The sequence below is a fragment of the Salmo trutta genome, chromosome 7 (assembly GCF_901001165.1).
Source record: "Salmo trutta chromosome 7, fSalTru1.1, whole genome shotgun sequence".
NCBI lineage: Eukaryota > Metazoa > Chordata > Actinopteri > Salmoniformes > Salmonidae > Salmo > Salmo trutta.
In genome coordinates this window covers 42,971,071-42,986,939 of record NC_042963.1, presented here as the reverse complement: position 1 = coordinate 42,986,939, position 15,869 = coordinate 42,971,071, and the positions used below count along the sequence as shown (strand labels likewise).

General features: G+C 47.9%; 1 protein-coding gene across 4 annotated transcripts in view; it reads right to left on the bottom strand.

Annotated features, from left to right (window-relative positions):
* Window positions 1-8,176, bottom strand: part of LOC115197446 (lysine-specific demethylase 7B) — a 44,461-nt gene extending 36,285 nt beyond the window's left edge. For all 4 annotated transcript variants that reach the window (XM_029758973.1, XM_029758975.1, XM_029758974.1 and 1 more), the window contains exon 1: window positions 8,047-8,176. In XM_029758973.1, the coding sequence (XP_029614833.1) occupies window positions 8,047-8,150 (104 nt within the window). In that variant the 5' untranslated portion in view covers window positions 8,151-8,176. The remainder of the gene's footprint in view (window positions 1-8,046) is intronic.
* Between the last annotated feature and the right edge of the window lie 7,693 nt (window positions 8,177-15,869).

The window sequence follows — 15,869 nt, the reverse complement described above, 5'->3', positions numbered from 1 at the left end:
TCACTCACGTTGGCCACGGAGAAGGAGAGCCCACGGTCCTTGTTAGTGGGCCGTGTCAGTGGCACTGTATTATCCTCAAAGCGGGCAAAGAAGGTGTTTAGTTTGTGTAGAAGCAATACGTCGGTGTCCGTGACATGGCTGGTTTTCTTTTTGTAGTCCGTAATTGTCTGTAGACCCTGCCACATATACTACGGTCAAAAGTTTGGTGTCACTTAGAAATTTCCTTGTTTTTGAAAGAAAAGCTATTTTTTTATCCATTAAAATAACATCAAATTGATCAGCAATACAGTGTAGACATTGTTAATGTTGTAAATGACTATTGTAAATGTTGTAAATGACTATTAGGCCTAAGGCCTAAGAGGGTTTTATAAATAAGCATCAACCAGTGGGTCTTGCGACGGGTATACAGAGATGACCAGTTTACAGAGGAGTAGAGTGCAGTGATGTGTCCTATAAGGTGCATTGGTGGCAAATCTGATGGACGAATGGTAAAGAACATCTAGCCACTCGAGAGTATCCTTACCTGCCAATCAATAAATGATGTCTCCGTAATCTAGCATGGGTAGGATGGTAATCTGAATCAGGGTTAGTTTGGAAGCTAGGGTGAAAGAGGAGCGATTACGATAGAGGAAACCAAGTCTATATTTAACTTTAGCCTGAAGCTTCGAGAGAAGGACAGTGTACCGTCTAGCCATACACCCAAGTACTTGTATGAGGTGACTACCTCAAGCTCTAAACCCTCAGAGGTAGTAATAACACCTGTGGGAAGAGGGGCATTCTTCTTACCAAACCACATGACCTTTGTTTTGGAGGTGTTCAGAACATGGTCAAGGGTAGAGAAAGCTTGTTGGACACTAAGAAAGCTTTGTTGTAGAGCATTTAACACAAAATCTGGGGAGGGGCCAGCTGAGTATAAGACTATCATCTGCATATAAATGGATGAGAGAGCTTCCTACTGCCTGAGCTATGTTGTTGATGTAAATTGCGAAGAGCGTGGGGCCTAGGATTAAACCTTGGGGTACTCCCTTGGTGACAGGCAGTGGCTGAGACAGCAGATTGCATTGTATAAAGTCAGACACTCAGAGGGGTAGTTAGCAAACCAGGCCAAAGACCCCTCAGAGACACCAATACTCCTTAGCCGGTCCACAAGAATGGAATGGTCTACCGTATCAAAAGCTTTGGCCAAGTCAATAAAAATAGCAGCACAATATTGCTTAGAATCAAGGGCAATGGTGACATCATTGAGGACTACATGCTGTGGCTTTTGAGTGACTTATTGCCTATTGGTCCACAAATTATAGTGATTGTGTTCCTCATACTCTATATACTATAAAATGTTTATAGATAGTACCTGTCGAAAGTCTGGACACACCAACTCATTCAAGGGTTTTTCTTTATTTGTACTATTTTCTACATTGTAGAATAATAGTGAAGACATCAAAACTATGAAATAACAAATATGGAATCATGTAGTAGCCCCAATTTTTTTTTTTAAACAAATCAAAATATTTCTTCAAAGTTGCAACCCTTTACCTTGATGACAGCTTTGCACACTCTTGGCATTCTCTCAACCAGCTTCATGAGGTAGTCACCTAGAACACATTTCAATTAACAGGTGTGCTCTGTTAAAAGTTAATTTGTGGAATTTCTTTCCTTCTTAAGAAAGCTAAGGCTAGCTTTTTCAAACAGAAATTGGCATCCTGTAGTACAAACTCGAAGTTCTGGGACACTGTAAAGTCCATGGAGAATAAGAGCACCTCCTCCCAGCGGCCCACTGCACTGAGGCTAGGAAACACTGTCACTACCAATAAATCCACAATAATTGACGATTTCAATAAGCATTTTTCAACGGCTGGCCATGCTTTCCACCTGGCTACCCCTACCCCGGTCAACAGCCCTGTGCTCCCCACAGCAACTCGCCCAAACCTCCCCCACTTCTCCTTCACCCAAATCCAAATAGCTGATGTTCTGAAAGAGCGGCAAAATCTGGACCCCTACAAATCAGCTGGGCTAGACAATCTGGACCCTCTCTTTCTAAAATGATCTGCCGAAATTGTTGCAACCCCTATTACTAGCCTGTTCAACCTCTCTTCCGTGTCGTCTGAGATTCCCATAGATTGGAAAACTAACGTGGTCTTCCCCCTCTTCAAAGGGGGAGACACTAGACCCAAACTGCTACAGACCTGTATCTATTCTACCCTACCTTTCTAAGGTCTTTGAAAGCCAAGTTAACAAACAGATTACCGACTATTTCGAATCCCACCGTACCTTCTCCACTATGCAATCTGGTTTCAGAGCTGGTCATGGGTGCACCTCAGCCACGCTCAAGGTCCTAAACGATATCATAACCGCCTTCGATAAGAGACATTACTGTGCAGCCGTATTCGTCGACCTGGCTAAGGCTTTCGACTCTGTCAATCACAACATTCTTATTGGCAGACTCAACAGCCTTGGTTTCTCAAATGATTGCCTCGCTTGGTTCACAAATTACTTCTCCGATAGAGTTCAGTATGTCAAATCGGAGGGCCTGTTGTCCGGACCTCTGGCAGTCTCTATGGGGGTGCCACAGGGTTCAATTCTCGGGGCAACCCTCTTCTCTGTATACATCAATGATGTCGCTCTCGCTGCAGGTGATTCTTTGATCCACCTCTACGCAGACGACACCATTCTGTATACCTCTGGCCCTTCGTTGGACACTGTGTTAACTAACCTCCAGATGAGCTTCAATGCCATACAACTCTCCTTCCGTGGCCTCCAACTGCTCTTAAATGCAAGTAAAACTAAATGCATGCACTTCAAATCGATCGCTGCCCGCACCTGCCCGCCCGTCCAGCATCACTACTCTGGATGGTTCTGACTTAGGTATTTGTAGTTGTCCAGATATTCTAGGTGTCTGGTTAGACTGTAAACTCTCCTTCCAGACTCAAATTAAACATCTCCAATCCAAAATTAAATCTAGAATCGACTTCCTATTTCGCAACAAAGCATCCTTCACTCATGCTGCCAAACATACCCTCGTAAAACTGACCATCCTTGACTTCGGCGATGTCATTTACAAAATAGCCTCCAACACTCTACTCAGCAAACTGGATGCAGTCTATCACAGTGCCATCCGTTTTGTCACCAAAGCCTCATATACCACCCACTACTGCGACCTATATGCTCTCATTGGCTGGCCCTCGTTTCATACTCGTCGCCAAACCCACTGGCTACAGGTCATCTACAAGTCTCTGCTAGGTAAAGCCCCGCCTTATCACAGCTCACTGGTCACCATAGCAGCACCCACCCGTAGCACGCGCTCCAGCAGGTATATCTCACTGGTCATCACCAAAGCCAATTCTTCCTTTGGCCGCCTCTCCTTCCAGTTCTCTGCTGCCAATGACTGGAACGAACTGCAAATATCTCTGAAGGTGGAGATTCTTACCTCCCTCACTAGCTTTAAGCACCAGCTATCAGAACAGCTCACAGATCACTGCACATAGCTCATCTGTAAATAGCCCATCCAATCTACCTCATCCCCATACTCTATTTATTTATTTTTCTCCTTTGCACCCCAGTATCTCAACTTGCACATTCATCTTCTGCACATCCTACCATTCCAGTGTTTAATTGCCATATTGTAATTACTTTGCCACAATGGCCTATTTATTGCCTTACCTCTCTTATCCTACCTCATTTGCACATGCTGTATATAGATTTTTGTACTGTATTATTGAGTGTATGTTTTTTTAGTCCATGTGTAACTCTGTGTTGTTGTATGTGTCGAACTGCTTTGCTTCATCTTGGCCAGGTCGCAGTTGCAAATGAGAACTTGTTCTTAACTACCCTACCTGGTTAAATAATGGTGAAATAAAAAAATGTAAACAATCTAAAATATATTTTGATTTGTTTAAAACTTTTTTGGTTACTACATGATTCCCAATATGTTATTTCATAGTGTTGATGTCATCACTATTATTCTACAATGTAGAAAAGAAATAAAAACGCTTGAATTTATTTTTATTTTACCTTTATTTAACTAGGCAAGTCAGTTAAGAACAAATTCTTATTTTCAATGACGTCCTAGGAACAGGGGCAGAACGACAAATTTGTACCTTGTCGGGGATTCGAACTTGCAACCTTTCGGTTACTAGTCCAACGCTCAAACCACTAGGCTACCCTGCCTTTGTACACAGCTACCCTGAATGAGTAGCTGTGTACAAACTTTTGACTGGTACTGTATGTGTATTTGATGTATTGATGCAGGGCTCACCCCATGCTAAAATAAAGGTTAAATAAAGTAAGTAATAGTAAACTTCAGTTCTGAATTTTTTTAAATCCTCAAAAGTGGTAGAGAGCCAGATGACCTTTGGAGCAAACTCCAAAGAGACAACATTCAAGTCCTCCATACCCCACTCATTCAAAGGTAGGAGCTGGTTCCTCCAGTCTGACCCCTCTGCCATCTCTGGCTCCACACCCACCCGGTCATCTAGAGGTGTGAAGGTTAGTATCTTTTATGGGAGTGTGTAAACTTACACAAATGCTATGGTAATAAAAATGTATGTACTCTATAGTTACGTACTTGAAAATTGGTCAATTGACTAAGTCGGCCACTTGGGTACATTTGGGCAAACTTGTGAGCGACACCTGGGAGACTTCGTACTAAATATTATGTAGCCCTCTCATTCTTGAATGTATCAGTCTGAAACTTTGCCCACACACACACACACTGTTGCCCTGTTGTGGACAACATCTAAATTATCACCAGCTTCCTATCTCAATGTATGGCCTTTCTTTTGCCTTTCAAAAGGTGATGCAACAAAAATAAGAAACGCATGTTTTAAATAAAATCTTTTACCAGATCTAATGTGTTATTCTCCTACATTAATTTCACATCTCCACAAACTTCAAAGTGTTTCCTTTCAAATAGTATAAAGAATATGCATATCCTTGCACAAGGTCCTGAGCAACAGGCAGTTAGATTTGGGTGTGTCATTTTAGGCGGAAATTGAGATGAAGAGTCCAATCCTTAAGAGGTTTTTAACTCTGCATTTCACGGTAAAGTCTACACCTTGTATTCAACCCATGTGACAAATACAATTTGATGGATTTTATTTGAATTTGAGCTGGGAGTCAAGATGGGCACCTGGCTATGAACTCAGAGTTAATCAGTCACCAACTTTACTAGACGATTAGCATCCTCCTATAGGTTACATACTGATTAATTAACGTTATTCAGAAACAAAGGCTTGCCGCGGGACAGGAGTCTGGGAGAACAACCTCTCACAAAAGACTTCACTCAACACATAGCCGGGAGGCAGGAAACGCAGCAAAGAGAAGGACAGGAAAGATAATGTAAGTCTTCCCCCTCATCCCCGGTTTGTGTCGCTCTTTGTTCGAACCGTGCCAGGCTGCAGCCTTTCTCAGCAGAGAGACTATTTAAGGGCCATGAAGAATAATTATAGTAGGAAGTGTCGCCCCCACGCCAGAGGAAGCAGCCCCCCCTGGCCTCTGGACACCTATGCTGACAAGGCCACTGTCCTGACTGCCTCTCAGGGCCAACTTCCTGTGACAGGATGCAAGTCGAGAACATAGGCTACACACAACAAACCCCTTGTATGATTAGCCTATTGGGCCCTGAGTTTTTCTAAGTCAGTACCCATTGGTCAGAAATCCTGGACCCAACTACGCCTAAATGTGATTGATGGCAGGCGTTAATCCTCACCATGCGACCTGAGCAGGATAAACTCCTGAACCACATGTATAAAATATTTCATAGACGGTGTGTCCCATCATTTACAAGTTATGCTTCAACAAGGCTTCTTCAATTTCCTATTTTCATAAACAACCCAAGGCACACACCAAGTGGGCTACAATGCATTTAGTGAGAAGAAAAAAAATACAGTTCTCATGTGACTCACTGAATGAAGGCTATCAAGTCTTTTAAAATGTGTATTATCCAAGCCCGTACTGAAATTGACTACAGCCAGAGACAATCTATTCCCAGTGCTTCATTCATAAAATGTAATGGACAATAAGCCTAAGGGCATTGATTTATGTTCCCTATTTAATAACCATTGATATGGTCTTGATTAATATGATTTGATTAACACAGACAAACCATTCCAATAGCTACTGTAAAACATGGACTCTCAAAACCAATTACTGGAATTGAAAGGCTGCGCAACACTGGATGATTAGAGGTAAAGCAATACATCTACATGATACGTCAGCCTCTCACACGTGGACAGACACATACACACCATTAAAATAGTATCACTCATCCCAGAGCAATCATAATGACATAGTAGTGGCCTACATAGAGTAAACCACCAGACCAATCATACTAAAACACTTAAGGGTTTAATCACATGGGCCATCCATCTCTCCCTGGTGTTTTCATCCTGGAGGGACATTGATAAATGGAACACTGAACTTGCCTAAGGCCAATGGCGGTGCTATCAGTCTTCGTCAGTCAGTCAGACACACACACACACACTTTTGAAAGTCAGAATTCTAGGAAGCCATCTAAATACTTGTATCTTCGATGGCACTGACTGAAGGAAGTAGGAAAGCAACATTCTCCAAGAGAGAGAAACTCTGAAGAAAGATCCAGGCATGGGTAACAGCATGGTACAAATCATTAAGAGTTTAAGATTGTCTGGCATGAATATCAAAAACACACCCCTGAGCACTCGCCCCCCTGCAGCTCCCCAACTGGCGTGTGCTCAGTGCCTGATAATAACACAGCCTACCGGCTAGACAGAATAATCCTATTGGTGGCAGGCAACACTACAGAGGAAAAGAGGGCTCCCAACAATAGAGACAACACAGGCTCAGGCAAGGTAACCCCACCAAAAAGGCGATGCGGCTGGGCCCACATAATCTACCATGCTGGGGAGCCATCCGGACCTGGGAGCACAGAGGAATAGAGGGCATAACAGACAAGCCCCTGACTACAATCCCTTTGTTGAGAGCGCCTTCAGTAAACATGTTCGTACACACACACTCTAGTTGTAGTGCAGCATTCATGCCTTGATCCCTTTTAGGGAGCATACAGACACCTTGAATTCCTTGCTTAGTTTCTGGCACCACACTTCATAGTTGCATAAGCCCAAAATGTTATGTTGTTTTCTGTAAAGCTAAACATCACAGAATGTGCAGTGATATGGGTGTACTGTGGACCACCTCTGATATGCATGATGAGTGGCCTCATACTGGCGCGAACCAAGCAGTTTGTCTGAAATAATTATTTGCAATGTCTTATATTTGCCCCATTGGGAACTATGAGTTTGAGCATGTCAACTTTCCTATTTAGAAAAAATATGATGTTTGAGAGAGACGTCAAACGTGCATTTCCCTATATTTGTTCATTAGGGTCATTTAAATTTCCGACCTCGACTTTAACATTACACTCCTTTTTGGTCAATTTCTCACTGATGAGACGAACATTGTCCAACAGCAAAAGGTTGTCACTAGAATTCAGGCTACTTCCTGTACTGGCAAAGAGTAGACAGCAAAACTCATTATTTCGCCTATTGTTTCGCCCCCCCAAACCACCGAAAGACAACCTTCTCTGAAAAAGGTTAATCTGACATCGTCGCGCCATGAATCCTGGCACGATAAAACATATAACTAGAGCTGGTGAAGGTTCGGGGTGGCTGGTTGGCAGGCAAGCCAACTCGACAAGCACTAGTTACTGACACAGAGACACTAACAGTAGTTATGCTTGATTGAAAGTTCCGACAAAGCTTCATCTACAGCTAATAAAGTACAATTGGCTGATAAACCAACTGTCCAACTCCTAACCGAAAACTATGAAATAGCTAGCAATCTCATTGCTCCGATGTCAACTACCGAATCGTCGTTTGTAGGCATACAAGAAACTGACTAGGGTAAACGTTAAGGGAATGAGTAACCGAGTGGGACCTCCGCCGAGATCCGTTCGCTCACACTGGGTGCTCGCGCTGCGCTGTCTTGATTGAACCAGTGACTGACATCGCAATACGACTTGACGCACTTATGTAATTTTCGTACATGTCATTAAGGAATATGTCGGCTCCTTACCTGCCATGAAACCAGTCCTTACAAATGTCGCATTCAATCATAAACCGGTTAACATCATAAGACTGCTGGCAGACACAGTACAGCGGTGCTGCCGCCATCTTCATAGTGTCCCCAAACAACGCAGGCAGAAAGTTGGGCGGGGACTCTGTCCAACACCCACGGAAAAAGCCGAATGAGAAACGATAAGTTACGGAAACGTTTCAGGAGACAAAAAAACATGACCACTCAGTCTAGAACGCCATATGTTTATGACAATCAATCATCTCCCACTATTAAACCCAAATTACGAATGCAACACAATAATGTAGGATGTATACACGTGCATGCACTTTATATGTTGTCCTAAACTTTAAGAAATTATTTTGTTTGTTTCATAGTGTAACATGCCAGAGCTATTGGCCACAGGTGCTCCAAATTGCAAATTAAAGGTAGACTCAGCGATATGACATAGATGCAGGAAGTAAACAGCATAATGGGTCAATTTTGGTAACAACTAAGAGCATTTAAACGCGAGGCTCAACTGTTTTGGTCCCCTGGCTACCACCCTTTAACAGGGTGAAGCGAACCCATACACATGTACAGATACTGTGTGTGACTGTGTGAGGGCGAAGACTTGTATCTCGCTTATCTCAATGGGCGCGTTCCTATGCCCAGGCATTGCTGACGCTTGCCAGATCTTACAACGCCTGGATAGGTATTTTATGTATCAGCTAACCACATAATATGCTATAGCAACCTGTCAGTCGATTACACAGTTTATGATGTGGCACGCAACCCATTGGTTGATGCAGGCAACGTCTGAGCAGGGGAACACAACCAATATCTGTGGTGCTGATTGTTGCTTGCGGCAACATAATTTCGCTGAGTATATCTTTAATGGCATGGTGGACCTATTCAGATCTATTCAGTCTGGAGATCAGCAACAGGATGGTATGCGGGCCATGACAAGATTCACTATATATACACAAATGTATGTTGACACCTATTCAAATTAGTGGATTCGGCTATTTCAGCCACAACCATTGCTGACAGGTGTATAAAATCGAGCACACAGCCATGTACTCTCCACAGACAAACATTAGCAGTAGAATGGCCTTACTGAAGAGCTCAGTGACTTTCAACGTGGCACCGTCATAGGATGCCACCTTTCCAACAAGTCAGTTCGTCAAATTTCTGCCCTTCTAGAGCTGCCCCAGTCAACTGTAAGTGAAGTGGAAACGTCTAGGAGCAACAATGGTTCAGCCACGAAATCGTTGGCCACACAAGCTCACAGAATGGAACCACCGAGTGCTGAAGTGCGTAGCACGTAAAAAAAATTGTCTGCCCTTGGTTGCAACACTCACTATCAAGTTCCAAACTGCCTCTGGAAGCAGTGTCAGCAAAATAACTGTTTGTCGGGAGCTTCATGAAATGGGTTTCCATGGCAGAGCAGCCACACACAAGTCTTAGATCACCATGTGCAATGACAAACATCGGCTGGAGTGGTGTAAAGCTTGCCGCCATTGGACTCTGGAGTAGTGGAAATGCATTCTCTGGAGTGATGAATCACTTTTCACCATCTGTCAGTCTGACAATACAGTAAAAAATATATATATTTTGAAATACCTTCAAAAAATAAGAATACGAAATAAAAGTAACAAATAATTCAGTAGCAGCGGTAAAATAACAATAACGAGGCTATATACAGGGGGTACCAGTACAGATTCAATGTGCGAGTGCACCGGTTAGTCGAGATAATTGAGGTAATATGTACATGTAGGTAGAGTTATTAAAATGACTATGCATAGAGAATAACACCATTTGTCAGTCCGACGGATGAATCTGGATTTGTCGGATGCCTGGAGAACACTACCTGGCCAAATGCATAGTGCCAACTGTAAAGTTTGGTGGGGGAGGAATAATGGTTTGGGGCTGTTTTTCACGGTTTGTCGAGATCGGTGTGGAAGAACTTGACTGGCGCACACAGAGCCCTGACCTCTACCCCATTGAACACCCTTGGGATGAACTGGAACACCAACTGTGAGCCAGGCCTAATCGCCTAACAGCAGTGCCCGACCTCACTAATGCTCTTGTGGCTGAATGGAAGCATATCCTTGCAGCAATGTTCCAACGTCTAGTGGAAAGCCTTCCCAGAAGAGTGGAGGCTGTTATAGTAGTAAAGGGGAAACAACTCCACATTAATGCCCATGATTTTGGAATGAGATGTTCGACAAGCAAGTGTCCACATACATTTGGTAATGTAGTTTATGTGATGTAATACCAATTTTCAGGGGCCTTTTGGCTCAGGAGAACTACTTTCTGAACTACTGGCTAAAAAGTATTCAAAAGTACCAGAGAATCTCTTTAATGAAATGTTCTGCCAAATGGCAGCCCCACCACTTGTTTTGCTGAGGATGGGGCTAGAGAAATGTAATAGAGGAGTTCAGGTGTGCAATGAATGACCATCCATGGCTTTTCACTTTGAAGTTACAATATACAATGTTTTACATTGTTTGTAAAAACAATCTTATTCTAGGTTACGATGAGGGTAAAATAGGACAGCCCATGGGGTTAATTTTTTAAATTGAAATAACCATTGAGCAACAGCTAATATATTTGCACATACATATATTTTACCTTTATTTAACTAGGCAAGTCAGTTAAGAACAAATTCTTATTTTCAATGATGACCTAGAAACTGTGGGTTAACTGCCTTGTTCAGGGGCAGAACGACAGATTTTTACCTTGTGAGTTCGGGGATTCGATTTTGCAACCTTTCGGTTACCAGTCCAACGCTCTAACCACTAGGCTACCTGCCGCCCCAAATTAGGCAACAATATTGCAGATTGCTTTAAAGATATGCCTATGGTAGGCTACAACTGATGTACATATTGTAGCGACCCGCACAGACAGTGGTGGGTTAGGTGTTAGGCTATTAGTGGGTTGTGTCGTACTTACCAGTGTTCGCGGGGTCATGCCAATCAACCTGCTATCTGCCAATCACGGGAATGCCTGGAATGTTCAGATACCGGGCAGCCTGGTGGTTGGCGGAGTGGCGTGAAGGGGGGTTGGGCAGGGGGATGGAGCATTGGAAGTTAAGACCGGGTTTTAGCCATTGTTCTCTCTCTTAAGTCTGGGCTTCACAAGAGAAGGTCACGGTTCGTTTGTAGGGTACCTTTCATTTATTTGGCGTGGGCTACGGCCAAACAGTAGCCTGTGTTAAGTTGTGTTAATAAACCGTCCATTCGTTAACTCCATCCTCTGTCTGGACAATTGTTCCTTCATGATCTAGTCAGGTCATTACACTGGTGTCAGAAGTAAAAACGTGTATAAAAGTTAGCCAGCTAGCTGACTTCGGTGGCTAGCTAACATAGGTGAGGACGGGGTTGAAAATGCTTCAAGGGAATCCAAAAGTGAACGTGGAGGTAGGGGACGATTATGGCCAAGGAGGTGCGTGTGCATGGACGTCGGAGGATCTGGCTGAGGAGATCGCCAGGGCGTTGGATCCCAGAGGCCGCTTGAGGGAGGACGTTAGAGTGATAGCGGCTGAAGCGGGCATGAGTGCTTCGTCTAATGTGTTTCGCGCGGATTCTGGTGGGCGGACCGAAGGGGTGACGTCGACGCGGCGGGACGAGGAATCAGGGGCTCAGGATGTAAACAAACATGGCGGCGCCCAGCCCCCGGCTGCGTCCGTATCCGTTAAGACCCCAAAGTATTCCGGTAAGGCGGATTGGGAAGCTTTTCATGCTCAGTTTGAACTGTTAGCTCATTTTAGGGGGTGGTCGAGTGAAGATAGGGCACTGCAGTTGGCTTTATGCCTGACGGATGATGCTCTGGCCTGTTTGATATTGATTAGCCCCGAGGACAGACGCGATTATGGTGCCTTAGTGGGAGCACTGAGGAGGCGCTATGGACAGTGTGTACAGCCCGGGCTGCTGCGCTCCGAACTGAGTAATAGACGCAGGCAACCTGGAGAGCCTCTACGGGTGCTAGCTAATGACATTGATAGCCTCTCTCGGCGGGCATATGTTCACATGCCTCCCTACGTGCAGAGCGAGCTAGCACGGGACCAGTTCATACAGGCGCTTTCTCCTACGGAGCTGCGCATACAGACCCAGCTGGCTCATCCTGAGTCATTGCAGATAGCCTTGGAGACGGCTTTGGAGAGGGAGCTGGTGTGGGCTGGGGCTTCAGCTGGGTCTTTGGTGGGGGCGCAGGGAGGCAGACCCTCTGGGAGAGCTGGGGGGCAGAGCAGCCCAGAGCCGGAAAAGCCTGCATGCGTGGCTGATATGACAGAACTCATTCGTGCTGTGTCGCTACAGGTGGAACGAAACACACGCCGTGGTCCCCGGGTCTGCTGGGGTTGTGGCCAGACAGGCCATCTGCGCCGAGATTGCCCCAAGTCCCCCGGAGCTCAGGGAAACGGCTCGGGGTCCGCATTGACCGGGTAGTGCGGACCCCTGGCTTTCTATCCCAACCACCACCATCTTCTTCAGGAGGAGCCCACCGGCCCAGACGGGGAAGCAAGGCTCCACTTCCCCCAGAAGCAGACGTGGGCAAGAGGACGGAGCCTGTTGTCGTGGTGGGCCGGACCTGTGTTGGGGACTTTTGTCATGTCCCTGTCACTGTGGAGGGGGTGCCCTGCTCTGCCCTGGTGGACACTGGGTCCACAGTAACCCTGGTGAGGCCAGATATTGTACCAGGTTGGATTCAGTGTGAGCCCACAACTGTGCAGCTCCGCACAGTCACAGGTGAGCTGGCACCCATGAAAGGGAAGGGAATAATGACTCTGACAGTAGGGGGCAGGACTGTGCGTCATCCCGTGTGGGTGGCGGCTGTGCAGGACCCTTGTATCCTGGGGTTGGACTTTCTTAGGAGCACAGGCTGCCAGTTAGACCTAAATGGGGGCACACTGAGCTTCCAGGGAGGGCCTGCAGTCATCATGGCCCCCCCTAATATCACATACACTCAACCCAACAAACCCTTTACTCCAACAGTTAAAGCAGCAGAGACTCATGGCTGCCCCCCCTCCCCCACATCTGTGTGTGACTTTTCCCCAGCCCCCCTGTCACCTACGGCTGTGTGTTACATTCCCCCAGCTACCCCCACGACACAGCCCTCCGTGAGCCCGGGCCGCACCCCCCCAGCCCAGCTACCCCAGATGGGAGAGGAGAGGACACTGTCTGCAGTGAGGGAGATATGGGGGAGGAACTGTGTTGGTCTTGACCCTGAGCAGCAGGAATGGTTGTGGCAGTTGCTGTTTGAATTCAGAGACAGCTTTGCGCTAAGTGAGGAAGAGGTGGGTCAGACTCATCTGGTGCAGCATGAGATCGACACAGGTGATGCTCGACCCATCAAGATGCGTCCCCGCCGTATCCCGCTGGCGCGCCAGGAGGCGGCAGACAAGGCTGTGTTGGAGATGCAGCGGGCAGACTTCATCGAGCCCTCAGACAGCCCCTGGGCGGCGCCGGTTGTCATGGTTCCTAAGAAGGGGGGCAAGCTGAGGTTCTGTGCGGACTACAGGCGGCTGAATAAGGTAACCAGGAAGGACTCATACCCCATACCACGTATCGATGAGTCGCTGGACCTGGTTAGGGGGTCCTCCTGGTTCTCCTCACTAGACCTCCGCAATGGCTACTGGCAGGTGCCCCTCTCCCCAGAGGCCAGAGCCCAAACTGCGTTCTCCACTAACAGAGGACACTGGCAGTTCAAGGTCCTGTGCTTCGGCCTGTGCAACGCTCCAGCTACTTTTGAGCGTTTGATGGACAGGGTGCTGGATGGCATCCCCCGACAGCAGTGTCTGGTATACCTCGATGACATCCTGGCCCATGGCAGCTCCTTCCAGTCAGCTCTGGTGGCGCTACGGAGTGTGCTGGAGCGGGTGGCTGCCGCAGGTCTGAAGCTCCACCCCGAGAAGTGCCACTTCATGAGGAGAGAGGTGTCCTTCCTGGGCCACCGAGTGGGGAAGGAGGGGATCAGCACCATGGAGGACAAGGTGGGGGCTGTCCGAGACTGGCCCACCCCCACCGACCAGCGTCAGCTGAAGAGCTTCCTGGGCCTGGCCTCGTACTACAGGAGGTTTGTACGGGGCTTCTCAAGCGTCGCTGCTCCCCTGAACCGCCTGCTGCCGAAGGACAAGGCCTTCACTTGGACAGGGGAGTGTGAGGAGGCCTTCAACACCCTCAAATGTGCACTGATCGAGGCCCCTGTGCTCGCCCCCCCTGACCTCACCTTGCCCTTTATCCTGGACACAGACGCGAGCAATGTGGGCATGGGTGGGGTGCTGGCCCAGGTGGGGCCAGAGGGGGAGAGAGTGGTGGCGTACTTCAGCAGAACATTTAACAAACATGAGCACCGCTACTGTGTCACCCGGCGGGAGCTCTTGGCTGTTGTGGCTTCCATCAAACACTTCAAGTACTACCTGGGTGGCCTGCCATTTACTGTGAGGACTGACCACTCTGCTCTCCAGTGGCTCATGTCGTTCAGAGAACCAGAGGGGCAGGTGGCACGCTGGTTGGAGGAGCTTCAGCCGTATGACTTCACAGTGGTGCACAGGGCAGGGGCACGCCACTCCAACGCCGACGCCATGTCCCGTCGGCCCTGTACTGCAGATGGCTGCCGCCACTGTGAACGGAGAGAGGGACGGGAGAGAGCGCTGAGTGCAGAGGAGGGGGTCTGTGCCACAGTGTGTCGGGTGAGCGGCCCTGTCTGCTGTGAGCTGCAGACTGTCGACGTGGCTGAATGGGGGCAGCAGCAGGGACGGGACACAGACCTACAGCCAGTGCTACAGTGGGTAGAGGCACAGGTGAGGCCACCATGGGAAGAGGTGACAGCGCTCTCACTCGCGACCAAAGGGTTGTGGTCAAAGTTTGAGAGACTGCGGCTGGCTGATGGCGTGCTACAGCGGGCATGGAAGGAGTCAGCTACGGGAGAGGAGAGGTGGCAGGTGGTGGTCCCAATAGCATTGCGGGAGGCTGTGCTCCAGAGTACTCATGGGGGGGTGGGGACTGGACACTTTGGGGTCACAAAAACACTCCGCCGCCTCCGTCAGGGCTTTTACTGGGGGCAGCACAAGAGGGATGTGGAGGACTTTTGCCGCCGCTGTGACAACTACACAGCGAGAAAGGGCCCCCCAGGCCGCTCTCATGCTCAGCTCCAACAGTTCCCAGTGGGGGCTCCCATGGAGAGGGTGGGAGTGGATGTAGTTGGGCCGTTCCCCACCACAGACAGTGGAAACCGCTGGGTGCTCACGGCTATGGACTATTTCACAAAATGGCCTGAGGCCTATGCTCTGCCTGACCAGGAGGCAGAGACCATCGTCGACGCCCTGACAGCGGGGATGTTCAGCAGGTTTGGAGCTGCGGAGTCCATCCACAGCGACCAAGGCAGAAACTTTGAGTCCCGTGTGTTCGCCACCATGTGCGAGAGGCTGGGTATGCACAAGACCCGCACTACTCCTCTCCATCCTCAAAGTGATGGCCTTGTGGAGCGCTTCAACAAAACGCTTGGACAGCAGCTGGCCATCGTCTCTGCCAAACACCAGCGTGACTGGGACAAGCACCTGCCTATGGTCCTCATGGCATGCCGCTCCGCTGTCCAAGACTCCACCTCCTGCACGCCTGCCCTCCTCATGCTGGGGAGAGAGATCCGCACCCCTGCGGAGATGGCGTTTGGTCGTCCCCTGGATAGCCCTCATGTTCCCCTGGGGCCGGAGTATGCCCGGAGACTCCAGGACCGCCTGGAGACAGCCCACAACTTCGCCAGAGAGCAGCTGGTGAATGCAGGTGTGAGGCAGAAGAGGAACTATGACGTGCACACCCGAGGAAGGCACTTTGTGGCTGGGG